Source organism: Phocoena phocoena, chromosome X (assembly GCF_963924675.1).
Source record: "Phocoena phocoena chromosome X, mPhoPho1.1, whole genome shotgun sequence".
Classification (NCBI taxonomy): domain Eukaryota; kingdom Metazoa; phylum Chordata; class Mammalia; order Artiodactyla; family Phocoenidae; genus Phocoena; species Phocoena phocoena.
Genome location: NC_089240.1, coordinates 114150719 through 114177225, shown reverse-complemented (window position 1 = coordinate 114177225; position 26507 = coordinate 114150719). Strand labels below are relative to the sequence as shown.

General features: G+C 43.2%; 1 protein-coding gene across 4 annotated transcripts in view; it reads right to left on the bottom strand.

Annotated features, from left to right (window-relative positions):
* INTS6L (integrator complex subunit 6 like) overlaps window positions 1–15452 on the bottom strand; it is a 49279-nt gene extending 33827 nt beyond the window's left edge. For all 4 annotated transcript variants that reach the window (XM_065900339.1, XM_065900340.1, XM_065900341.1 and 1 more), the window contains exons 1-2: window positions 15342–15452; window positions 15123–15200 (exon numbers count right to left, since the gene is read on the bottom strand). In XM_065900339.1, coding sequence (XP_065756411.1) covers window positions 15123–15200; window positions 15342–15452 — 189 coding nt within the window. The remainder of the gene's footprint in view (window positions 1–15122; window positions 15201–15341) is intronic.
* Window positions 15453–26507: the final 11055 nt, after the last annotated feature.

The window sequence follows — 26507 nt, the reverse complement described above, 5'->3', positions numbered from 1 at the left end:
CATGCACCCGAAAGCCTCTTTGGACCCTACCCTGAGGAGCAGTTCAATTCAATCCAAGGCTTCCTAGCTTGTTAGCAAGCCCTTCACAATGAATAAAAAGCCTCGCTGGATTCCAGAGAGAAAATACGTGTTGTTTCCCTCTCCTTGACAAGACTTTTAAACTTCTATTAAAGGAAATGAAATCAGCCTGGTAATATTTGCCCTTCATAAACTCATATAGAGGGCTATCCCGAACCCTGGGCTCTTCTAGGTGGTTACAAACAAGATGATTAACGGATTTAAGTATTTTCCCAGATGTTGCAAGTTAAAGCCAAAGGGTCTAAATTTAGCAGGGCCATCATTTCTCTTGTTGAAAGATAAACTATTTTCCTTTTTCCATCTGCTCTCCAGAAGTCGGGGAGAAACTTGCTCTGCAACAACACAGACAATTTGAATAAATCAACTTCAATGGCATTTTTCAACTAACTTAACTTTCTTCTCCAATTTAACATTCTATCATCTTTGTCATCACAAACTGTTCTTGTGTTGGTAAAGTGACCAGTGGGACAGGATGACATGAAAAATAAGAAGCCCTGCTTTTCCAATCAACTCTGTCTCCTGAGAAGACAAATGACTTTTCCCTTGGTCTTTGCCCTTAGCTTTACATGGAATATTTGTGCGAGTTAAGTTTTCAACTTCGAGAATTTTCTTCTCACAACTAAAATGGACTCCAATTCTGATACATATAAGATAAGGTTTACTTGCCCTCTTAGGTAAACAGAACACTGTAACAGCTGAAATCATTTTAATATGTTCAAATGTCTTTTTTTTTCCAGTATTTTATTTTATTTTATTTTTTTGGTGTGTCTCCATATAAAATGTCTTTTAAAATTGTGTTTACAGCTAGAGCACCTATAAAGGAGGTTGTTAAAACTGTGAAATACACATTAGGAAGATGCTATATCATTGAAAGAATAAGATTGTCTCGCTTCTTGTATGAACTTTGAAAACTCTTCTTGCACTATATTTTCTGACCCTATCTGACACAATATTTTCCCCTTAATACTGTAGAAATTTGGTCTGATTTCACTTTTTTGTGTGGCTTTCTCACTTGACTCAAGGTACTGATACAGTTCTAGGTTCAAAGGAGACATTCTATTATTCTGTGTTTTATATGTACTAATACAGCTTTCTCTTGTAAAATTATTTGTTTTAAGACTATCCAGTTCTCAGGACAGGAATAAAGACACAGACGTAGAGTATGGACTTGAGGACACGGGGATGGGGAAGGGCAAACTGGGACAAAGTGAGAGAATGGCATTGACATATATACACTACCAAATATAAAATAGATAGCTAGTGGGAAGCAGTCGCATAGCACAGGGAGATCAGCTCAGTGCTTTGTGACCACCTAGAGGGGTGGGATAGGGAGGGTGGGAGGGAGGGAGATGCAAGAGGGAGGAGATATGGGGATATATGTATACATATAGCTGATTCACTTTGTTATAAAGCAGGAACTAACACACCGTTGTAAAGCAATTATACTCCAATAAAGATGTTAAAAAAAAACAACAGAATATCCAGTTCTCTTGGATTCCTTTTTGTCAAATTTACTTCCCCAGGGGCACTTCTTAGTGTCCTGAACTTGCTAAGATACTCGAAGCCCATTTTATTTGATTATATCAGTTCTCTCCCAGAGAACTCTGAATGTTATCATTCTGTGGTTCAGTCCACCAATTTTCATCCACAAGCTTCAGGAAATACTACCAGCCAAGACCACAAAAAAAGAAATCTAGCTTACTTGAGTCTTCTACTTTTTAAAAAAATTCTTAGAAATTGACCCCCTAATATATTGCAGAAACTTATTTGACAGTCTGTGGCCTGCTGAATTGTTTTTTCAGCAGATGGTTAAAGACTCTCATAACCACATATTTTTAAGTAAACCTGGCAAAGACATGATTCAGTTTGATTCCACCCTCACAAAGTTCACCATTTTGTGTCTCTTTAGGATACCTAGGATAAGGTTTTTTTTTTTTTAGTGGATTAACAATCATCAGGATTAGTCTAAAATAAACTTCATTTATGACTTTTCAATTCTTACCCAAGGGAATTAAGATAAAATTATGAAGTAGCACACCTCTCAGAGTTCATGTGAAAGCATAAGATCAAAAGAAATTTGATCTCACCAGAGGATGCTAACATGTAGAAACCAAATTTTCTCCTCTGTCCAAGAGGCAACTGAACTGTTACCGAAAGGAAAATATCATAGGGCTGCAAAGAATTTACCAAACTCGGTCAGATATAAATGTTAAGTTTCCTCTTTCACTCCCAGTCCATTTCAACTGTAGCTACTGACCAATACTCATTATTAGAAAAAAACAAAAACAAAAACAAAAATCAACCAACCAACCAACCAAACAAACAAACAAAAAAACGCTATCGTGCTGAGCACATGTTCAATTGCTTAGGTTTGGGGTTCTGATAGGAGATATTTTTATGAACACATACACAAGATAAAAATCAACAAAAGTGGTCTTGGAAAATACACAAGGACAGGAGCGAGACTAAGCCACCCAAACATTACAGAAAGAGTTGAAGAGAGGAGAGAGCAGAATGACCATTCCTTACTTTCTAACAATCTTATGGCATCTCTTTCCTCCAGCCTAATTCTTTTTAAAAAATTATCTCAAAAACTTTTTATGAGCTGTTTTTTACATTATAAAAGTAACGCACGTTCATTGTTAAAAATCCGAACAGAAACACAAAGTTAGTCTATCTCTTCACAAAATTGTCAGTACCACTATTCAGAGGTAACCATTGCTAGGAATCTGTCCTAAACATTAAACTGTTGGCAGCAAACAGAAATGACTCCAATAAGATGAAGTGGCATTTACCAATAAGATGGAGTGACCAATTTAACCAGTAGGTACGTGATACAGCACTTTAACCACTTACGGAAACTGTTTTCTAAAATTTAAAGCAATTTTGGGACTTCCCTGCAGGTCCAGTGGTTAAGACTCTGCACTTCCACTTCAGGGGGCACAGGTTCGATCCCTGGTCAGGGAACTAAGGTTCCGCATGGCATGCGGCGCAGCAAAAAAAAAAAAAAAAAATTAAAGCAATTCTGAAGTCCCCCTGACGTCCCAGCCAGAATTATTCCACTTCCTGCCTTTCAGTTATACAATTCTCTCCTGACTTTTTTCAGAAGGAATAGTGGAAATAATCTAGTCTAATCCCTTCGTTTTACAGATAAGAAAACTGACACCGTAAAAGGTTACATGACTTGCCCAGGGTCATGTGTCTAATCAGTAGCTACCAGACAGGCTATCCTATGACCACTTTTTCAAATCTAATTTTTATGAAAGTACCTAGGAAGACTTTAAATAGACTTCTAACATATAGCTCAAAAACTTCACTATGAAATGGAATTTACAATGTCTATAACCATGTAAACTTTTAAGAAAAAGGAGCACTTTGCTCCAAACATCTTGCACGTTCTCCTACAAGACATACAACAGGAGGGACCCCCAATTTTCCAATGTCATGGCTGTATTAAAGACTAGATATTCTCCCTGGAATCCCATTATCCACTGTCTAGCTGCGTGGGCTCCCTTCCACAGACACAAAGGCAGAGAGGGACTGGTTAAATATACGGCAGGGCTTCCCGGAATCTTGAGGCCAATTTAAATAAAAACATCTTGGTCTGGTTCAGGCTAATCAACCGCTAAAGGTCAGAGTCCAGCTCTCTCCCCCTTCCTCCTGCAACTTCTCATCATTATAACAGCATTTAAAGCACCTTCTGTCACATCCTCCCCCTCAAGTCACACCCTTGCTGGCATGCTTTCAGTTCATTTTCTCTCCTCCCCCAGGCCTCTGGTCCCCCTGGCTCTCTCTCTCTCTTCTCCCTTTGGTTAACTGATGGTCTAAGAGTTGGCATCAGGAGTGGGGAGACAAACTCAGGGGGTGGGAGAGAGAGGTCTGGCTGAAGGGCAGGGCTCCTGTGGGGAAATGATGGGAAATATGTTTATACAGACACATGGAGCAGGTCCTAGAGAGCTCAGAATGGCAGACTGAGCAATTTGGACTTGATTCCATAGGCACTGGGGAGTCTCTGAAGGCTTATGAGTGGGGGAGTGATATGATGAAACCACCTTTTTTAGAAAGTTAGCAGTTGGTATGGGTAGAGAGTAGGAATTTGGGAAGCACTTGGAAGACTACATAAGAAGGTTGCTATAGTGGCCAAAGCACAGAAGTCAGGACCTGGACTGAAGTGCTGGCAGCAGAAACTGAGTTGAAGGAACATACGTAAGGGACATTGCAAAGGGATAGGCCTCAGAAGAAGATGGAAGGACAGGATCAAAGCTGAATAACGTCCACTGTGCAATCCTGAGTGACAAAAAGATGGGGAATATAGAAGACGGGATAGTTTTAGAGCCATAAGCAGGTCTGTTTGACATGCTAACTATGAGCTGATGGCAGGAGAGACAGGCAAGTGGAGATGTCCCGTCATCAGCTAGCGATGCCCGGGTGAGAAGCTGAAGTTGGGGAGTAGAAGGAATATTTGAAATCATGAATGAGGTAGGATGCATTCAGCAAGGGAAAGCATTTGGCAGATAGGGAAAGAATTATCAGAGAGAGGGGTGGAGAAACAGAAGGGAGGAGGTGATAAGTTTCTGGAAGGAAGAAGCATTAACAGTTTCAAATATAGGCAAGGACAAAAAGAATAAACATTAGTAAATTAGCCCAAGTAGCTATATAGTAAATCCTAAGACCTTAATAAACTATATTTACTTTCCTCAGTAGTACTGCTCCTTACTCGCACAAACAAATGTTTTGAGCCTCTTGTTCAATAACATTCAAGTCCAGAGTTTGGTTCTTAGTACTAAGTTTAGTGAACTATTCGACTTAACAGGGCAGGAGATAACTAACGAAAGAGCAGGTGCATATGGTTGAAGATGCAGGCACATATATATTAAGATAATCACGCACATATGGTTTAAGATACAGAATTCTATTTTTTCTGAGAACATCTGGCACATCTGGCACAAAAGCCTTCATGTAACTTTTCTCTGGTTAAGACCCCAGTGGCTAAGTTGGCAGCACCTCCAATCCTCTGAAATCCATCCCTTACCAACCTAACTAAGCAGGAAGGGGGGAAAAAGTTATCTGCCTATGGCAGGGGTGTGGCTTGAGGAGAATGGGAGATCTGGCTGAAATGCGGAGCGGACCATTAGGTCAGGCACAGGTTGAGAGAGAAAACTCGGCGAAGGCAGCATGGCATGCTCAGGCCTTTTACAAAATGGCTTCTGCCTCTCCCACGGGCTGTGGATTAAAGGAAACTAAATGGCTGCTGTAGAGTACACTGACTGTCTTTCTTTTCCCTATAAGAGAAACATTTATCAGGAGAGTGACAGGGTGAAGATGATGTATCCGTTTCTGAAGGCCATTAGATCGCCAAAAACCACCGTGTTGCTTTTTCAAGTCTACCGTTCCTCCCATGGGGCCTACTCGGCCTAGGCCCCAGTACTCAACCTCTACTCCCCAGCTATCTCAAGTTCCATCAACTGAGAGTCCCAACAACTCCATCTCTTTCCCTGAGTAGGGGCATAACTGTGATATCAAAGACCAAAGTGATTCACAAACAAATGCACCATGGTATTCACCTACAAAGAATCAGAGAAATAATAAAAATGGTAACACTGGCAGTAGTCATTTTCATTCATCGAGTGCTTGCTCTAGTATCAAACACTGTCTTATCAAAAGCAACGAGAAATAATAGCATGATCCCAGGACATATACCACAATGAGAAAATACCACTGAGAAGCTATGAAAAGGAATATTCTACCGTAATTGACAGGGAAAGTGAAGTGGCTCATTACTTAAGACTTTGGAATAGAGACAGACCTGGGTTACTATTCAGTTGTGTTACTTAACCTCTCTGGCCCCCAGTTTCCTTATCTGTTAAGTGGGGATAATAATAGTACCTGTGATTTAGGCTGGTTGGGAAGATAAATGAAATAAGCACTGTACATTCATTGGCACACTGCCCTGTACATAAGCATTATTCAATAAATGTCAGCTGCTATTATTAGAAAGCTATTATATTATTGTTCATTATTATAAGGAAGTAGATATAAGTCGAATCATATCTGTAAAAGCCAGATAACACCTTTGACTATAAGATAGGTTTTAGGAGGATCTAAAACTAGGGCTACAAAATGGTTCCACATCATATACATGCTATTCATCAACATATCTGTACTCTCACCGAGGCTCAGAATTAGACATTGGTATTTATTCCTTAAATGGGAGCCATTACAGTAACAAAAAATAACATTGTCACTCCTGTAATCCCCCTTAGGAGGATTGAGCTTAGAGAAAGTAATGATCATGGGAGCCCGCCATGGCCCCACTTGGACCTCCCCCCTCCTTTTAATGCTACTGATGACTTCCCATGATATAAGACAAGGGCCTTGCTAGGGAACCTCAAGAAACCCTTCAACAAGAGCAGTGACACAAACCCCTCTTTGTTTCTTAGGTTTTACACTACGCCAAGCTAAAGAATTTATCCTTTATCCTCCTTCTCTTGATGAATACTGTTCCTGGGAATTCTTGGGCCAAGTAGCTATGTAAATCTAATAAGGGATATGTTACATATTTCTAATAGCAATAAAAGCATGGAACATTTTGTGCCACTGGTGACCACATATTACAAACAGAATTCTGAATTACTGTAGTTACATTAGGAGTTCACATATATATTCTTTTCTACTTAGCCCAGGAAAAAAACTTCTAACCCAACCAGTTGGATCACCAACTGTATCCAAAAGTCTAAGCAACCAAACTGGCTTTCAATACAAACAAGAATGGGATGCTTTCATATTTTTATCCCAGGGCCAAGGGTTATCAACCCATCAACTCTGAACTGTATGATAACCTCTCATGCACAAATGACTCCATTATGGAGGTGCTCACTTAAAACAGAACTTTGAGAGGGAGATCCCCCTTCAGAAACAATTTCTAGGACATGAACATCATAAATATGTTAAGAAAAAATAGAGACCAACACTTGTCCAATAGAAAAATAGTGAAAGCCACATAAGTAATTTTATATATTCATGTAGCCACATTAAAAAAATAGAAACAAGTGAGATTAATAATATATTTAATTTAATCTAATATATCAAAAGTATTGTCTAAACTTGTAGTCAATATAAAAATTGTTAATGAGATATTTTATATACTTTTGGTACTAAATCTTCAAAATCCCGTGTTTAGTTTACACTTACAGCACATCTTGATTCAAACTAGCCACCTATCAAGGGCTCAATATCCACACGTGGCTAGTGGATGCTGTACTGAATGGCGCAAATACAGCCAGTCTGACATGAGTGACTGGTATATTTTGAAGAGCCATGCCTACCCTCACGGACACCTCAGCCCTTCACCGTCTTTGATGGAGCTCTTAGAGTGTACCCACCCCTCTCTGGGACCACTAGTCCACCTGGAGTTGTGAGGAAGGAGGGGAAAGGATGTGTTTTTAACAAAGCACCTTGGAAACCCAACTCCATTTCCCAGTAGAAACAATAGCAAACACAATAGTTCTGTGGCTAAGTGGCATGAAGGGTTAAATAGGCTTTCCTGGGGAGGAAGGTCTGGGAACCTAATCACCATTTAGAACACTGCATCCAGGAGATAGCGTGTTCCAACCTTCCAATAGGCACACAAAGAGACTGCCTGGATCTCTCATCTACATTCTTGGTAAAAGGGAACTGACAGCCATGTTTACGAAGAGTTTTTCATTTAAGTACTTAAATTAAGCCGGTTGGTTCACTTCTTCATCCCTGTCCCCTCCTCCCCGCATTCAGAGGGTCCTTCAATCCTGCCCTTCTCTGGAAAGCACATTTCTCCCTGAGACGTGGAACAGCTGCCATTTTGGAACACTCTGTGAAACTGAGAACCCTGTCTTCTGAACAGTTCTAGTTATAATTCTGAAGCAAAGGCAAACTGAAAAGGACAATATTTGCCCTTTCCTTATGTGTGCCCTGCCCTTCTGCCACCCTTCCTACCCCCATCCTAACCTCAAAGTCAAAAGCTCTCAAGTGGCCAGCACTAATGCAAAACTAGGCAACTTCAACTACATATTTTAGATCTCCCCCACCTCTCATTCTCTCATCTCCCTCAGCCCACCTCAACGTACCCGCAAGCACACAGACAACAAGCCTTATCCTATTTGTCTTCAAATCCACCTCATAGCTCTTCATTCCAGGAGAAATGTACAAACTCTAGCTTGTAGGTTTCGAAGGCCTTTTGCGATCCAGTCTTAACTAGTTGCAATCTTGACTGGATAAACAGAATCATCACTGGGTCCTGTCAATTCTCCCTCCCTCACCTGCAATCTGTTGGTTCAGAGTCCACTGTTCTTGACATCTCCCGTATCTTAATCCACATTCTCCAGTCACCTTTTTCCAATGACTCTTCTCAAGAGCCCTGAGGGCTAGGACCGTATCTTTTACTATTCCAGTTTCCCCTTGGGCCAAGTCTTTCCTGGTGTCACCTTCGGCCCCAAGTATAGTATAGTACAGTCCACAGAGGGTGCTGAATGAACACATGGTATATGAAAGCCTAGACTGCTATAGTAGCAATCCAATGTCAGACTTATCTGCCAGAAACACCATTTTGGTCATATCACCACAATGGTGGTAAAAGTCAGACCAACGGCTACCTTCAGGGGAGGAAGGGATTGCAGGAAGAAGCAAGAAGCATTTTCTGGGTTAAGTTCTAGACAGAGGGTTAAGGGATCATAGTGGAAGTTGTTACACTGTTTGGAGTAGGGGTGGGCAGAGGGGCAGGATGACTTTTGAGAATGTAGAATGAAGAAGTGAGGCATGTCAGGCCAACCAGTGTGTCCCAGGCAGAGGGAACAACATATGCAATGGCACAGAAGCAAGAGGCAGAGTGAGTCTGGACAAGTGACTCTGAAGAGTGTGGAGAGACACTGTTGGCAAAACCAGGTTAAGGAGTTTGGATTTTATTCTGAAATATAATGGGGAGTCCCTGAAGAATTTTTAGTAGGGGAATGACTTTTGAATTTACTCTATTTTAAGAATCAGCAATCTAGTGGTGATGAGGGTGAAGAATCACTGGCAAGCAAGACCAGAAGGAGGGAGACCAACTGAGTGGCTGCTGAAACAATGGTCCAGATGAAAGTTGAAACAAGGGAGGAGCAAATAAGAATGAATGGATACAAGACAGGTTTACGATACAGAACGGACAGGACTCCATAATTGTCTCAGCACTCCCTAGTCACCTCCCAGCTGGTACCTAATGTGAAAGTAGCACTTACTCCCTTGACCAGGGATCTAGTCTTCTACCCCAAAATCTCCCCTTTTCTTTCTTTGTTTTTTAACAAGAAATATTTTATTCACTGCAAAACAAAACAACAAACAAACAAAAGTGCAGATAAACATAGTAGTATACACATGACCGATGGAGGGTTCTCTATATAAGCTTTCACTAAAGTTCTAATTCTTCCTTCTACTCTTATATAAAGAAAAAGAGCTATCAGGCAGAGTACCTCATTCTTAAGATTCTTTCCAGTAAACTATATTTAATTCACAGGTTGGATAGCAGTCTGGAAGCATTTACTTGTTATGTATGTATGTATGTATGTTTACTTGATATATAACATTGTATTCGTTTCAGGTGTTCAACATAATGATTTGATATTTGTATATAGTGCAAAATGATCACCACAGAAAAGCTAGTTAATATCCATTGTCACACAAAATTACAACATTTTTTCTTTTTTCTTATGAGAACTTTTAAGATCTACTCTCTTAGCAGCTTTCAAATATACAACACAGCAGTGTTAACTATGGTCACCATGCTGTACATTACATCCCATGACTTATTTATTTTATACCTGGAAGTTTGTACCTTTTGCCACCCTTCACCCACTTTGACCACCCTCCATCCCCTGCCTCTGGCAACCACCAATCTGTTCTCTGTATCTATGAGCTTGTTTTGTTTTTGTTTTCATTTTGTTTTGTTTTAGATTCCACATTTAAGTGAGATCACATGGTATTTGTCTTTCTCTGACTTATTTCCCTTGACATAATGCCCTCAAGGTCCATCCATGTTGGCACAAATAGCAAGATTTCCTTCTTTTTTATGGCTGAATAATATTCCATTGTATGTATATATCACATTTTCTTTATTCATACATCAATGGACATCTAGGTTGTTTTCATATCTTGGTTATTATAAATAAGCTGCAATGAACACGGGGGTACTTATATCTTTTCAAGTTAATGCTTTCATTTTCTTCAGATAAGTACCCAGAAGTGGAGTTGCTGGATCATACGTTAGTTCTATCTTTAATTTTTTGAGGAATCTCCATACTGTTTTCCATAGTGGCTGCACCAATTTACATTCCCACCAACAGTGGAGGAGGGTTCCCTTTTCTCCACATCCTTTCCAACACTTGTTACTTGTGTTTTTGTTAACAGCTATTCTAACAGGCCTGTGGTGATATTATTGTGGTTTTATTTACATTTTCCTGATGATTAGTGATGTTAAGCATCTTTTCATGTACCTGCTGTCCATCTGTATATCTTCCTTGAAAAAATGTCTATTCAGATCCTCTGCCCATTTTTTAATCAGATTGTTTAGTTTTTCTGCTACTGAGTTCTGTACATATTTTGGATGTTAACGCCTTATCAGGTATATAATGTGACAAGATTTTCTCCCATTCAGCAGGTTGCCTTTTCATTTTGTTGATGATTTCTTTCCCCCTTTTTCATTTCAAAATTACTATCATCACACGCTTCAAATGGCCAATGAGGAAGGTGAAAAGGAAGCAAGATCAGGGGAGGAACAACTAATTATAAAAGTCAATGCCCCACTTTTGTGGCATTTTGAGTTTTCAATGCACCTTCCATTGCCTCTGGTTGTTCTCACCGGCCACGTTGCCACTGTTTCACCCAAAACCACTTCCATAGCTTCCAACCACAATGAAAGGCTCCCCTAAAAGTCACTCCTTTTCCAAATAAGCCCCATAAAATATACTCATGGGCATATGAAAAAGTTAAGCCTTAGTTAAAAATACCACTAAATGCTTGGAACACAGATCATTTAAAGAGCATAGGTTTACTTCTTAAATCTGTAAGCCAAAATACTGCCTTTTGCTGATACATGTTGACAAAGGCACACAGATACCAGTAAGCAAGGCTGGCTACAGGATGTGAAAAAGCAACACTCAAGGGAAAATTGCACTTTTTCAAATGCTCTCTGTTTCAAATTACAGACTTGGGATATTTCTTTGAAACAACTCTCCCTATTTATTAAAAAAAAAAGTCTGTACATGATTTATCCATGTGTTTCAGCTATTTCTAGAAAAATGACTCAGTTTTATGTTTAGAAAAAAAGCATTTCCTTCAATAAAAAAGAAATCGCTTTAAGAAAGTAGCTTCAAACATCAAACCATTTTGAATACTTATTATCTACTCCAGTCTCACGGCTCACTTTCTTCTTGGTGCCCTCAATTTGCTCAGAGTTAGTAGTAGCGACAAGCTTACCTCTGCTATTCACTGAATAAAAGGAAATTATGACTCATAGCAAAACAAAACATACAAGACAGCAGAACCTCAGCCAAAACTATTAAGAATTATTATACCAAAAAAAGAAAAAGAAAAAAAACCCCACCCCACTTCTTAAAACCATGTATTAGTCTTATAAGGATACACTGGAAATTTAAAAATATTAAAAGGCTTCATCCCAGCTGTGTACACTAAAGATACCATTGTATAAATGTAGTGTTAACATTTGTGACACTATGTATAAAACCTGTCTACAAAGCAACACTTGAAACAGATGTAGCACAAAATACTTGCATTTCATATGCTTTTTATATGGTTCCCCAAATCAAACTTAATTCCATCCATGCCCAGCTGACTGCAAATTACAGGTATGACTAATTTTAAAAGAGCACATAGCCATGTCCTAAGGGGTATGCATTAAGAAGCTACTAAGTCCTGGGTGAAATACTATATTCACATGCTCAACAGTATACTTTAGTGAAGAATTCCAGTCACAGTAACTTTTCACAACAAGATTTATTGTCAGAGCTTGTAAGTGGATATACTGGGAATAGTTCCACGCCTATTAGGAAAAAAACCTTCCAACCAAATGCACAACTCACGCCTGTTACACCACCAGCAGAACTGAATCTTCTACTAGGAAAAAAAAATCGGTTTTGCAGTGTTTAGAGTTGGATATAACCAAGACCTGAGAAATAAGTAGGCAGTTACTTTGACAAGAGATAAACAATGGCCCTCCAACTGTACAGAAATCCAAAAATACACTTCACGTTATTCTGCAGAAAAACAAGTTAACAAATAAAACCCTATCTAACATCACTTTGCTGAAAGGACCTCAGGCTCCTAGCGAAGAGTGCAGTTTCAAGTAGCAACTAAGACGCCTGCTGACAGTCAAATAAAGACCTATTTGATAATCAGTGTGACAGAAAACAGACATTTATGGCTCCCAGCTATTAGCAAGGGAAAGATTAGACTAAATTTTAAGAAAAATTCACCAAATGTTCTAAAATTTCAGACCTTCCAAAATGGCTAGATCCTAAAAGCAAAAGAACAAATAGTTACCACATGCCGAGGGGAGGGACGGGGGTGGGCAGCAGGGAGTGACCGAAAGGGACTCACAGAAAGAAAATGCTACCAAAATATGGCATATCATTAGAAATTCAGGTATAGACAGCAAAATGACAAGAACATCATTAAGATCACTGACCATTCCCTATCACGTGTAGTTATCATGTAAGATTAAAATGAAAAAACCTGAATGACTTTAGAGACGCCTAAAGACTAAAGAAGATAACTCACGATTAGCAACTGAAAGTATTATACAAGGTATCTTCCCACACCTGCCCTGCATAAGAAGAGAAATATCAAAGTCAGCTTGGAAGAGGGTTTTTTACTTTAGGAAAAAATGTAGTGTAGAAGATGGCAAGATAAAAAGAGCTGACAGATGAAATTTCCACTAAAAACAAAATTCAACTTTTCCCCTCTGTTCACAGAACTATCTGGAGCCTCTAAAATACCATGGATAAGTTACATAGCCACTAAAAATTTTAAGTATGAAGACTATGTGGCAACCGGGAATAATTCACAGGACAAAATAGGTGGAAAAGGCAGAACTCAAAGTAATATGTACATTATGATTACAATGCTAGGTAAAACGCTGTAATGATGGTTGTTAAGAAGGGGGCCAGACTTTCTTTTTCTTTTCCAAAGATTCTGTAAATATTGCCATAAAAGTTTTATAGATCAAAAATCATGTTTAAACTATGAGTCTTGGCATTCAGGAAAATGTTAAATAAGTTATTCCTTTCAAGAAAAAAAAAGGCACACTGCTTTGTAGTTTATCCTTTTAACTACTTCAAATTAAGGAGGATTTCAAATGGCCACACTACAAACGGTGGGTTCTTATCTGTATTAGTACTCAAAGGGTGTAGACTTTCATACTTAGGATGGACAAACATCTGCTTTTCTATGTGGAAAAAATGGTCACACCCTTGGAGGAAACTGACATGTTTAAAAAGCTTATGGCATTCTTAAAGATGTCTACTTGCTCCATTTTTCTAAATAGATAAATCAAAAACGGAAAACAAAGCATCAAAACCAGACCGGCTTTCAGGGGAACCTACTAATCAAACTGTTAACCGAAGCTACGAGTTACAAAAGTAAAGCCTCTGGTTTTATTTCTGAAGGAACGCTCTCTACAGCCAACTATTCAGTTTGGTAGGTTCCATTCTTTCAAACACCTCACTCGGCTAAAACGGATTACAACACATCCAGTGCCTCCCCGACCCTGTTAAGAGAATTCTGAGAAAAAGAGGGTATCTAGCGAAAGACGTCAAGGATTATGGTGATGTATTTTAAAATTTTCAATATGCAAGCAGGACTCTTATGCAGGTTGCTTTAATAGTCTGAGTTCTATTTTATCGGGCCACTGCAGGCAAAGCAGTTCTTTATCTCCTCACCATTAGGACAAGGGTAGGGAGGTGAAATGCTCCCTACTTCTCTCCTGTAGGTCAGAACCCTGTGGATCAAGTCATCGCATTTGACTATTGTAACCGCGCTCAGCGAGTCCTCCCCTTCCTTCCTTTCTTTTCCCTGGACAAATCCCTACGTGACTAACACAAACCTAATTTATGATGTCAGTAGGTAGGCCAGGTCCCTAAAAAGCTCTGTCCCCGCGGGTTCAGACTCTGCATCTCCCCGCCCCACCCTGTCGCGGCTTAGGTGGAATCGCCAATGAAACACTAACAGTAGCTAAGGTAACAGAGCCGTGCTTAACCGGACCGATGCCGGAGAAGAAGTAAAAAGAGTTTCTCCGGGCCTGAGGGTTGGGAGGCTGGCTCCGCGGACTGATTTTCCATTGGGTGGGGGTGGGTTAGAGACCACAGAAGCGCAAAAGCAGTAGTCTAATCTTTGAAGGCCGGCGGCCGGCTCTGCCACGCTCTCAGCAGGAAGGGGAGGGGAGCTGGAGGAAGAGGGGGAGGAGAAGCGGCGAAGGAAGGGGGGGGGGGAAGGAGGGGCCGGGGGCGGAGCCAGGGCTCCAGGAAAACCCGCGCGCGATCCCGCAGCACCTCGGGGCGGAGTCGCCGGCTCCGTCCGGCCCCTCGGCCTCCGCCGCGCGCGGTGCGCCCCGAAGGGGCGGGCCCGCCCGTAGCCTCCCTCCGGGTCTCGGGCCCTCCTTCCCCTCTCCTCCCTCCCCTCCCTCCTTTCCATCTCAGCAGCGCCCTCGGTCTCCCTCTCCGGCTCATACAAAAGCAAAATGTCCGCCATCTTCCGAGGCGGCTGCGCTCGTCGCCGCCACCGGCCCGGCTCTCCTGCGCTTTCTCCCCGGGGCCGCCCTTCCCCCGGCCCCCTCCCCGACCCCCGGCGCTGCGGCTCCTCGGAAGCCGCGGAGGCGCCACTCACCCCCGCCCTCGCCCCCACCTCGCCCCGCCCGCCCCGCCGGGCGACGCAGGACCGCCTCGGGCGGGGGCAGGGGGGCTCGGCTGCCCAGGCCGACCGGCTCCCGCTTCCCGCCCGGCCCACCCCCTGGATGGCCCCTTTACCTTGATGCAGTACGGGGGTTCGTCGTAGGTGACCAGCATGTACCTGTCTCCGCGGCTGGCCGGGTCCCGGGCGCGCAGCTGCGGGACGAGGGATGACGGAGGGGGCCGCGAAGGGAAGGGGGGAGGAGGGGGCGATACCAACGTTACAGAAGCACCTAAATCCACCACCACCCCCATCCCTAGGGAACTCTCCCCATCTCTCCCCTCCCCTCCCTTTACCTTCAAGAATAACTCCACAGCGCCTTTGGCAATGTCCAAATAGGAGGTGCCCAGGTCAGTGCGCTGGTTCATAGAGGCGGACGTGTCTATGAGGAACAGCAGGATGGGCATCTTCCCCCGTACCCCTGGCTCCGGTCCCCACTCTCCTGGCCCTCTTGCCCTCACTGCCGCGTTCTGCCACCCGAACCCTCAACTCTCGCAGAGCCAGGGTGCAGGGAGCAAGAGTAAGAGGGGGAGACGGGACGGGACAGATGGAACTGCTCCTGGCCTCCTCTTTCTGCAGCCCCACCTCTTCTCCCTCCAAGGGAACTTGAAAGTGTGAGCGTGTGTAGCCCTCGGGGCCCTCCCCCTTCCTCTCTTCTGCCACCACTACTGCCGCCGCCGCCGCTGCTGCCGCAGGGACTATTGCCCGAGCATCGGTCCAAGCTCACTGAAGCGCTCGCCCCAGACTGAGAGCTGTCTCTGTTCACCAACACACAACTTCTGTCCGCTCACCTACCATGGGCACCATGTGACCAGAACCCACGCCATTGGCTGCCAATTATATGTTATTTGCATATTCATTAGATGACAGGGCAAGGGGAGGGACTTGGGCGAACCCTGGGAGTTGAAGTTTGAACCCAGGCAGGGGGTAAGGGGAAATGTTAAGGACCCTCCTTTAAAGGACTTGGAAGCTGTTAGGATACATAGGGTGGTTTGGGTGGACTTTTCTCTTGCTCTTCAAAGATGATAATTCGAAAGGAAGAGTGAATTTGAGCAACAGTTGTGCAGAGGTACAGAAACAGATGCTTGGACAGGCTGTACAGAAGACGCTTTGCTAACTGCAATCGATCAATCCTGCCAGTGGCTAAGACCAAAACATTTCAGAAGCAGCAAACTTCTTTCCTGGCAAGACCTACTCGCATTCCTTCAGATCCCTCCCCACGCTTGATCAGTGTTTGTAAGTCGGTCGCTGGCCTTGCATTCCGCGTATATCTACTGAGAAAGGAAACTAAAACTTAAACACAGTTACCTAAACTGGCCTTTTGTGTGCACAAGCTTCTTCAGTTTCATTGAGCACTTTGAAGTCTTGCCCTGCCTGTGATAATTCCACCCACCGTTGTGTCTGCGCAGCCTTTACACATGGAAGGTTTGCCATTCTGGATTCTGATTCATCTCACATTTATTGAGCACCTATGAAGTGTCAGCCACCCACGTTAGTCTCATTTAGTCTTTGAAATAATTGTGGTAGGTAGCATTATGTTCAATTTTCAGTAAAGGAAAGTGCAGCTCAGGGAGATGAGGACAACACTGAGGGACGTTCTCAGGTCTGGCTCTACGGAGAGTCTCAATGAGTGGCCAACCACGCTTGGCTGACTGCTTCATGTAACTCGAATTTTAAATATGGAGGTGTGTATTCCCAGCAGTATGCTGTGCACAGCGTGGAATCCTGAACTTCAGTGAGTTTACAACTTCATTTGATATGTTCCTTGTAATATATATAAAATCCATATTCAATGACATTTTCATAAAAATAAGATTTCAGAAGAGGCCATATAGCAATGTATGAATCAGGGACAAACAAGTGGTGCAAATAAAAAGTGCAGTGGGGGAATTTCCTGGTGGTCCAGTGGTTAGGAGTCCATGCTCTCACTGCCGATGGCCCGGGTTCGATCCCTGGTCAGGGAACTAAAACCCCACAAGCCATGTGGTGTGGCAAAAAAAAAAAAAAAAAAATGCAGTGGAAGCAACGGTCCAGTGGTCTCGAAGTTCAGAAGGTTTCCTAGATGAGCCACTTAGCAGGAAGGGAGGGATTCTGGATTGAAAGGAATGGTGGGAACAAAAATTCAGCCAGAGATACTAACATGTATAGCACAATTCAGACCCATCTGGGATACAGCTGGTGGGAATTAATGGGGAAATAAGGATGAAAAAGACACATTTGTTATCTCACAGTTGCCATGAGTCAGAGGTCTGGGCATGCTGTAGCTGGAGTCTCTGCTTAGTCTCACAAGACCGCAATCAAGGTGTCAGCCAGGCTGTGTTTTCATCTGGAGGTGTGAGTGGGAGAGAACCAGATTCCAAGGTGAAGCTGAATCCTGAATGGATGTTGGCAGAATTCATTTCCTTGTGGCTGTCTGCTTGGTGGAGGCCACCCTCCGGTCCACCTGCACTTACCTCCCTCCCGTAGGTTGTTCACAGTATGATTGTCTGCTTCTTCAGGGCCATCAGGAAAATCACTCACTGCAGTCTTCTAAGATGGAGCCTTATATGATGTAACTTAATCATGAGAGTGCCATCCGTCACCTTCGCCATATTCTATTGACTAAAAGCAAGTCACAGATCTTACCCACACTCCCTCAAGGAGAGAAGATTACACAGGACATAACATCACGCAGGGGAGATCATGGAGACCATCTAAGAATTCTGCCTCGCATTAGGTGGGGATGAGATTATTACCTGGAAACAAACTTTGCCTCATTCACAGTTTTTGTTGAAGTCAACTCCAAGTCATAATATAGCACTTTCAGCCCACTGGATCACATGCATGGGGTTGATTGCTTGTTTAGACTATCCTTTGGTGAAGAAATACAAGATTTCCTATTAGGAGCTATATATGTACACACACATATATTTATAAACAAACATATTTATTTATATAATAAATATAATCAAGATATTTAATTATAAACATATAAAAAATATTTCTGTATTATGTATATGATATATTATAAATGTGTATGGACTGTGATATGCCCCAGTTCACAGTGTTTATTTCTTTGTTTGTTTATTTCTTTGAAGTATAGTTGATTTACAATGTTGTGTTAATTTCGGCTGTACAGCAAAGTGACTCAATTATACATATAAATGTTCATTTTCCTATTCTTTTCCATTATGGTTTATTGCAGGATATTGAATATAGTTCCCTGTGCTATACAGTAGGACCTTGTTGTTTATCCATTCTATGCATAATAGTTTGCATCTACTAACCCCAAACTCCCAGTCCATCCCTCTCCCATTCCCCCTCCCCTCCTTGGCAATCACAAGTCTGTTCTCTATGTCTTCACAGACAGTATTTTAAGATGACATTTTAAAATCTTCTTTACAATTTTCCCCTAACTTTTACAATGAGTATGCTTTGCTTTTATAATCAGGAAAGAGGCTATGTTAAAAATTACAAAGTATCCCAAATACAAATTACAAACTTACCAAAAGAAAAAAGAAAAAAACCCTCCAAGGTGAATACTATTGAAACAGTTTCCCAAAAAATGCTAAGGAAGCACAAACAGTCTTAGTCACCCAGTGCTCCAGTGGGACAACAGCCATGTCTTCATTATGAACTACAAAAGTGACAATATACAAAAAATAACCGGGGGGAGGGGTAAATTGGGAGATTGGGATTGACATATGCACACTATTATATATAAAATAGATAACTAATAAGAACCTACTGTATAGCACAGGGAACTCAATACTCTATAATGGCCTATATGGGAAAAGAATCTAAAAAAGAGTAGATATATGTATATGTATGACTGATTCACTTTGTTGTACACCTGAAACGAACACAGCATGGTAAATCAACTATACCCCAATAAAAAAAAATAACCATCTGGTGGATTTACGAGTTTATTCAGATTAAACCAAATTCCAAGCCCTTAGCCTGAAGCCTCTCTTCTTCACTTCCTAGGGGAAAGTAAACCCTGCATTATGCTGGGATGGGTACTTTTATGCGTTTCTTTGACACACACCAACACTAAGACCCCCAGAGCCCTTTCTACATCTTTCTCTGCTACAGAATATCAGCGCCGCCCCCCTTGTTATAGGTTGACTTGTGCTTTGGCTTTGCTGCTGTTGGAATGTAAACTCCTGGAGAGCAGGCTGAGCCTATAACCAATGCCTGGTGCCAAGTACCAGCTCAATCGTTGTTGAAAGAAACAGTTGTATGTGCTATGGCTGCCCTTCTTTCATCGTCTTCCCAGGTGCCCCTTTCCTCCGGGTGCCCGGCCCTGCCTGTCACCCCACCCCAGCAGCTCCCTGTCCCTGTGGATGCAGGGTCTTTGGGATTTGGGGCCCAGTAGGCCCCTTCAGACCAAGCCCTGGAGCTGACCGCGCCCCCGCCCCCGCCCCCGCCCCCGGGCAGAACCCCTGCAGCTTCCAACTTTCAGGCCCACTTTCGCTGCCACCTCTGGCCAGTTAACAGAATTCTTTTTTCGCCGCAGCTCTATGACCTACACCAATGTCCCTGTCTTCTTTCTGGTTTTCTCCTGCTTTTTTGAACTCCTGAGCTTTTGAAAATAGTTTCCTCTTTTCTCTTCATGTCTCTACTCTTCTTTTTGCTTTTCTTCCACTCGTAGCCTCTAAATCAATTCACTTTAATACTTCACCATAGCCCCTCATTCCAGGCCTTTCTATTGTACCTCGTGTCTGAGGTTACCAGGTATCTCTCAGGAAGGAATTCTTATCAAGCACTGCTCTCCTGGCCTTCATTCTGTTCACAACAAATGTTAGCATGCTTTGTGCATGTTTCCATTTCTTGTGGCTGGCCTTGGGGCGGTCCACCACCACACAACAGACTCTCTGTTTTGGTGAGGGCTGTTTTGATTTCTCACTCGCCAAAGATTTGTTACCTCTTGCCTTTAAGCAGGCCCTAATCGCCGCATCTTGACAAAAAGACCTTACTTAACCTGATCACTACCCCCTACCAAATTCCAAATTCCACCATCTACTCCCTCCTCAAGGCCATGCAATCTGGTTTCTCTCCCTAGCACTCTTTGGAAACTACTCTGAGGTCCCAGGGGCCAGCTCCTGGCCAAATCCAATGGTCTGTTCTATATTTTCCTTTGTCGACTGTAGAGCCATTTGTCACTAGCCTTTCTGAGCTTCCCCTGCCCCCTCCACCTTGCCTTTCATCACCTGCCACTTGTCCTGGAATCTTCCTTACCCCTTTTGGACTATTTGCTTTCAACTTCTCTGACTTAATCTCTGTCTCAGTCTTTTCCTCCCACTGGTCCCACAAAGGACTGTGTTATTTCCACAATCTTTATTCATTTAGCCATTCTTTCTTTTATTCAAACATTCCTTGGGTGGACCTTCTATATGACAGGCAATGAGAATATATTGGTGAACAAGGGACACAGCACGTTATAACAGTTTTAAGAACTTGGATTTGGGGGTTCGAATCCCAGCTCTACCGTTTACTAGCTCTGTGACCTTGGGCAAGTTACTTAACTCCGCCTCAGCTTCATCATCTGTATAATGGCGGTAACAATAGTACCTCGTAGGATTGTTATGAGGATTAAATGAATTAATATTTACAGAGATTACAGAAGTGCTTAGCACAGAGTTATCTCTGTGTAGGCATTAAATAAAAGAATAGATATAGTCCATGGCCTCATACATTACATTCTAGTGGGGAAAATAATCGAAAGTGTAGATGCAATGTTTTATTAAGTGTTATGAGAGAGGAAATGCATAGTGCTCTGGGAGCAGTGGAAGGAACGTGTATTCTAGAAGGGCTGGAAAGGTCAGGAGGACATACAGAGAAGGTTTCCTGAAGGATATGACTTGCAGGAAATGTAGGAAGTAGCCTGGTGAAGGAGGGCTCGTGGAGGTAAGGAATGGGGCAGGCGAGGAGGGAGAATGTTCTAGGCAGGCAATGGTGAGGTGGTCAGATGGTGAGAGACATTGAAAGAAAACCAATGGAAAAAAGAAAGTTCTGTATTGCTAGAGTGTAGGGGAGCGGGGTGCGGGGAGAGTAGGATGAGGAGAGAGGTGGCTAGAGATGAGCTTGCGGGGGGGGTGAGAGGAATCAGGTCATGTAAGGCCTACTAGGCCCTGCTGAGGAGTTGGGATTTTATCCGGCAATGTGGAAACTGTGGGTCCACTCGCTGACACAGGCGACAAAGGAAGAGATGCATATTTGGAGTGGGGGTGGGGTGTGTTCATTCAACAAATGTTTATTAAACATCTGCTATGTGCCGGGAGTTTTTCCAAGAGGCAGATATACATCAGTGAACAAGATAGACCCAATGGGACTTCCCTGGTGATCCAGCGATTAAGAGTCAGCGTTGCCAGTGCAGGGGACACGGCTTCCATCTCTGGTTGGGGAACAAGGATCCCACATGCCGTGCGGTGGCAAAAAAAAAAAAAAAAAAAGCCCAGTGCCCTGCACGCAAGGGCACAAGCTGGCCGAGTGGGGAGAAGCTGCCCCCCTCCGACTAGAGTCGTGAGTGCTTCATTTCTTAAGCACTATGCGCCAGGGCAGACTTCCTGCGAGGTAAGGGCTATTATTTTTCTTTCCATTTTGCCAGGGGAGGAAACTGAGGTTGCTCAGGTGGTCAGCCGCCCGATGCCGGAGCCCAAGCTTCCCTCCCCGACTCTGCAGGAGCAATACCAGAATGAGAGGGGTGTGCGGGGTGCCTGAGAGCCTGAACACATTTGAAGGAGCCCAGCATGGGAGCAGCTCGCCAGCAGGGTGCAGAGGGGCCAGAAGAGAGAAAGGAGGGTGGGAGGGAGTCCACCAGCTCCAGGCAGCACCACAGGCCTGGGAGAGCGCTCTCTTATTCCCTGACAGATTGGCCTTGGATAACCCATCCTGTGGGATTGTGTGGGACCTGGCTTTGCTGTGATCTGCCTCCTGACACCTATTGATTTGGCCTGTGCTCAGGAAGCCTGATTGGAGGAGAGCTGGTGAGGGGTGATGGCTATGGTGGGATGCCCAGAGAACTGAGGGCAGTGGCCCAGGAGGTAACCTGGGGCACCAGAGATCCAGGCATCTGCCAACCGAGGGCAGCGAATTTTCCAGTACAAGGCCTGGCACAAGGCTTTTTAGCTGCTCCCTTCTGCCCTGGGCCCAGGCACAGCAAGTGGTATGGACATTTATAGACCTGGTTACTCTGAGACGTGGCGTAGGCTAAAAATAAAAAGAGCTGATGATGAAACTTGGCCCAGGGCAGCCCCCAGACAAGCTCCCCAGCGGGTTTTGCCACTTGGATAACCTCTTGTCACCAGTCAGGGGGTAGGAGCCTCTGGGTGGCGATCGTGGAATCTCCCTCTTTTCCTTTCATATCTTCTGTGATGCCCCCCTCCTTCTATGTCACCGCCCTGAGGCCACCGCCCCATGTCCCCTGTGGTATGGGACTTCAGTGAGGAACTCACAAGGCAAGAGCATCCTCACTCCTTCTGTGGAGCTCCAGGGGGCACGTCACACACAAGGAGTAACCACAGCCAACTGGAGCCCTCCGCCCCGCCCCCATCCACCAGGCCATCAGGTACTGGGGAGTTTTCACCTTGTAGGTATAACTCAAATTCATCTCACTCCTTTTCCCTTGGTTTAGGCCCTTTGCAACTTAGTTATTAGCCCATGGCAATGACATACCTCTAGTTTCTTTTTTAACTTCTGGGGAGGATTAATGTTGCGGAAAATTCTTCAACAGCCCTTACACCAAGCTATTTCCACTCATAAAAAAGAGAAACTTTTCTATTCCCGCTAAGGCATAGATTTCATAATTCTTCCCTCTCCTTCTTAAGGCTATTTTTTTTAATCGACAGCATTTAAACCACGTTAGCGCATACCTTCTAAAATGTAACAATGGTAGAACCCTCTTTGTACTTAGGTGTAGCAAGAACCTCTACAGCTAGTTTATTTGTCATAAATCACTTAATTTGTCCCAAATACATTGACAGGTTTTCCATCCCCCCCCCACTATGTGGGGATGGAAGAGCTCTTGATAGCAGAGCTGGAGGGCTTTGCACCGTCACCTAGGAAGTCACTTACCTGGTGTTCAGTTACCCGGATATGTACTTCGGCCTGCTCTGCTTGGCACTCTGCTAAATGCCTGGGGCTAAAAGATGAGCAGGACATGGTTCCTGTGCATCTGAGCTTCTCCTCCACTGAGGGAGGCTGGTTACGTAAGCAGATACTTTCAATACAATGTGGTAAATGCTGAGCTAGAGAGATAGTTGTAACAGGGTTTTATTCAAGCCCAGAAGGGTAAACTGTAGCCAGCTAGTTATCAGGGAAAGCGTCCTGGAGGAGGTGATATCAGTGAAGAAAAGGAGAGGCAGTTGTATCCCAGGATAAAGGACTAGTATGAGCCAGGCTCTGAGGCCTTGAAACAGGTGACTGTGCCTGGTGGCCCCTGCTGGTGCCCAGCCCACGTCCCCTTTTGTGAACACAAGCTGCTGGAGGCTCACCGCTGCTCCCCCTGCTCTGGAAAATTCCCCTCAGGAGGGAGAGCTGCCTGGGCCCAGAGGTTAGGCTCCATGCCATGTGGGCAGAGCCTGCCCGCCTCCCCTCCCCCAACCTGCAGCCAATGACACAGCCCCCTTGCCTCAGAATGGGATCACCTTGTGGTGTCATTCGTGCTTCACAGCTTTAGGGATCTGGCCAAAGCTAGACTCCAAATGAGGCCACATTCTTGCTTAGCTCCATTCCCTGCACTACCCTGCTTTTCTCTCTCTCTCTCTCTCTCTCTCTCTCTCTCTCTCTCGTCCTTCTTGCTGAGAGCTCTCCTTTAGTAGGTTACAAGGACCTGGATCCTTGTCCCAGGCTCTGCTTCCAGGGAACCTGACCTAGGATAGTGTGTTTGATGAACTTCTCCAAATTTGGCATACCTGGTATTTTGACATACTTTGTATTTAAGGTGTGAGTTAACGAATAATTGGAAGATTAAATCTAAGAATTAGGCAAGAACCAGATCATAGACAACCTTGTGTGCCATATTAAAGACTTTGAGACTTTTTAATTTTATGTTGTCTTTCTATATTGAGCCTTTTATATTAAAGACTAAAATACTCTTCCTCGGGGATTTCCCTGGTGGCCCAGTGGTTAAGACTCTGCACTCCCAATGCAGGGGGCATGGGTTCGATCCCTGGTCAGGGAACTAGATCCCACATGCCACAACTAAGAGCCTGCATGGCGCAACTAAAGATCTCGTGGGCCGTAACTAAGACCTGGTGCAGCCAAATAAATAAATAAATAAATATTTAAAAACAAAAACAAACAAAAAAAGAATAAGTCTTTCCAAAAAATTAAGATAAAATACTCTTCTTTGAATCATGCTTCCCACTTTTAATGAGGTAGCCTCATCACCTTCAATGACTTATTCACTTAGGTTGAGCCATGGGGGACTACTGGGGTCCTTAGCTAAATATAAATCTCTCTGAAAGTGATAATCCATTACTTAGAGCCATTAATAGTCTAATTCACCTTAAGATATGATAGAGTGTGAGAGATTGTATTGTCCAAAGATGGCCACATCTATGTATTTATCTCACCTGCATGCTCTTATAATGTTACTAATATTCTTCCCACTGTGAGATGGGGTCTATGCCTCCTGCCTTTGAATCTGGGGATGGGAGCTGTGACTGCACTGGCCAATGGCATGCAGTGGAAGCAATGCTAGGAGATGGCCAGGGACTTCCCTGGTGGTCCAGTGGCTAAGACTCCACACTCTCAATGCAGGGGGCCTGGGTTCAATCCCTGGTCAGGGAACTGGATCCCACATGCCCCAACTAAGAATTCACATGCCACAACTAAAGATCCTGCATGCTGCAACTAAAGATTCCCTATGCCACAATGAAGATCCCGCATGCGGCAATGAAGAACCCATGTGCCGCAGCTAAGACCTGGCACATCCAAATAAATAAATAAATAAATATATATTAAGAAATGCTGGGAGATGTCCAAGGCAAGGTCATAAAAGGCAATGGCTTTCACCTGGATCGATTCTCTCTCTCTCTCTCTCTCTCTCTCTCTCTCTGTCAGGATGATTATTCTTGGAACTCAGCCACCATGTTGTGAGGAAGCCAGGCCACATGAAGAGGCCATATGTTGGTATTCTGGCAGACAGTCCCAGCTACACCCCCAGCTGACACCAGCATCAATCGTCAGACATGTGAGTGAAAGAGCCATCAGATGATTCCAGCTCCCAGCAGACATCATGGGGCAGAAACAAGTTTTCCCTACTGTGTCTAGCCTAAGATCCCAACCCCCAGCAACCATAGAGATAATGCATGATTATTGTTATTTTAAGCCGCTAAGTTTTGGAGAAATAGGTAACTAATACATCTGTCTAGACTCTGAAGTTACAATTTTCCCTTCCAAATCAGCTCCTCTAGCTTCCCTACCCAGGTTAATGGTATCTCCAAGTTCTTTCAGTGACAGAGATATTTTTAACTCACCCTCCTCTGTCCACTTACATGTAATTAGTTGTCAGGTCCTATAGATTTCCTTTCTACAGTGTCTCTGCCATCTATCCTTTTCCTCAGTACTGTCTCTCTCCAGATTAAACTAAATCCCAGCTCTCATCATTTTCATACCCCTGCTCTAAAACTGTCAACTTTCACAAAAACATACCTTCTAGATGAATTCTATAATTTCATCTGGAATATATATTCTAAATATATATATATTCTCTCTATACATATGTTTACAGAAATAATGCTTTGCTTGTTCATTGTAACAAATTCAGGTTTGTTACCATACAGACGTGTGCAAAAAAGTGAATGTTTCACTCACCAGAGGTAATTACTGTTAACATTTGCTATGTTACATTCCAGACATTTTTCTAGGTAAATGTGAGTGTTTGTGTGTATTCTAGGCATGTGTGTGTGTGTGTGTGTGTGCGTGCGTGCGTGTGAGAGAAAGAGCATGCTACGTGTTATATACACATACATGATAGATACATTTAAAAAACATTGTTTATAAAAATAGGATCACAGCACACATCTTGTTCTACAATTTTGTTTTTTACCCAACATTATTACTTCCTGGTTACCTTTTCATGACAGCACAATGCAGCTCTACTTCATTTTAAAAGTTGCACAGTATTGCACCATAATTTATTTAACCATTTCCCTATTGAAAAACATTTGGCTGTTTCTACATTTTGCTATCAAATAGTGCTGCAATGAGTATTGTTGTGCAAATATCTTTATGGACTTGTGCCATTTCCGTAGATTAGAGTCCTAGAAAATGCAGTCACTGGATCATAAGGTGTGGACAATTACGGATTGACAGGGAGCGCTAAACTGTCCCTCTCATGTGGTGGTGTCGATTTTCACCCTCATAATACTGTGTCTGTGCCCATTTTCCCACACTCCAGCCAAAACAGGCTACTATTAATCATTTTTAATTTTTGCAAAGCTAATAATAAAACGTACTTCTGCATTGTTGCTTTA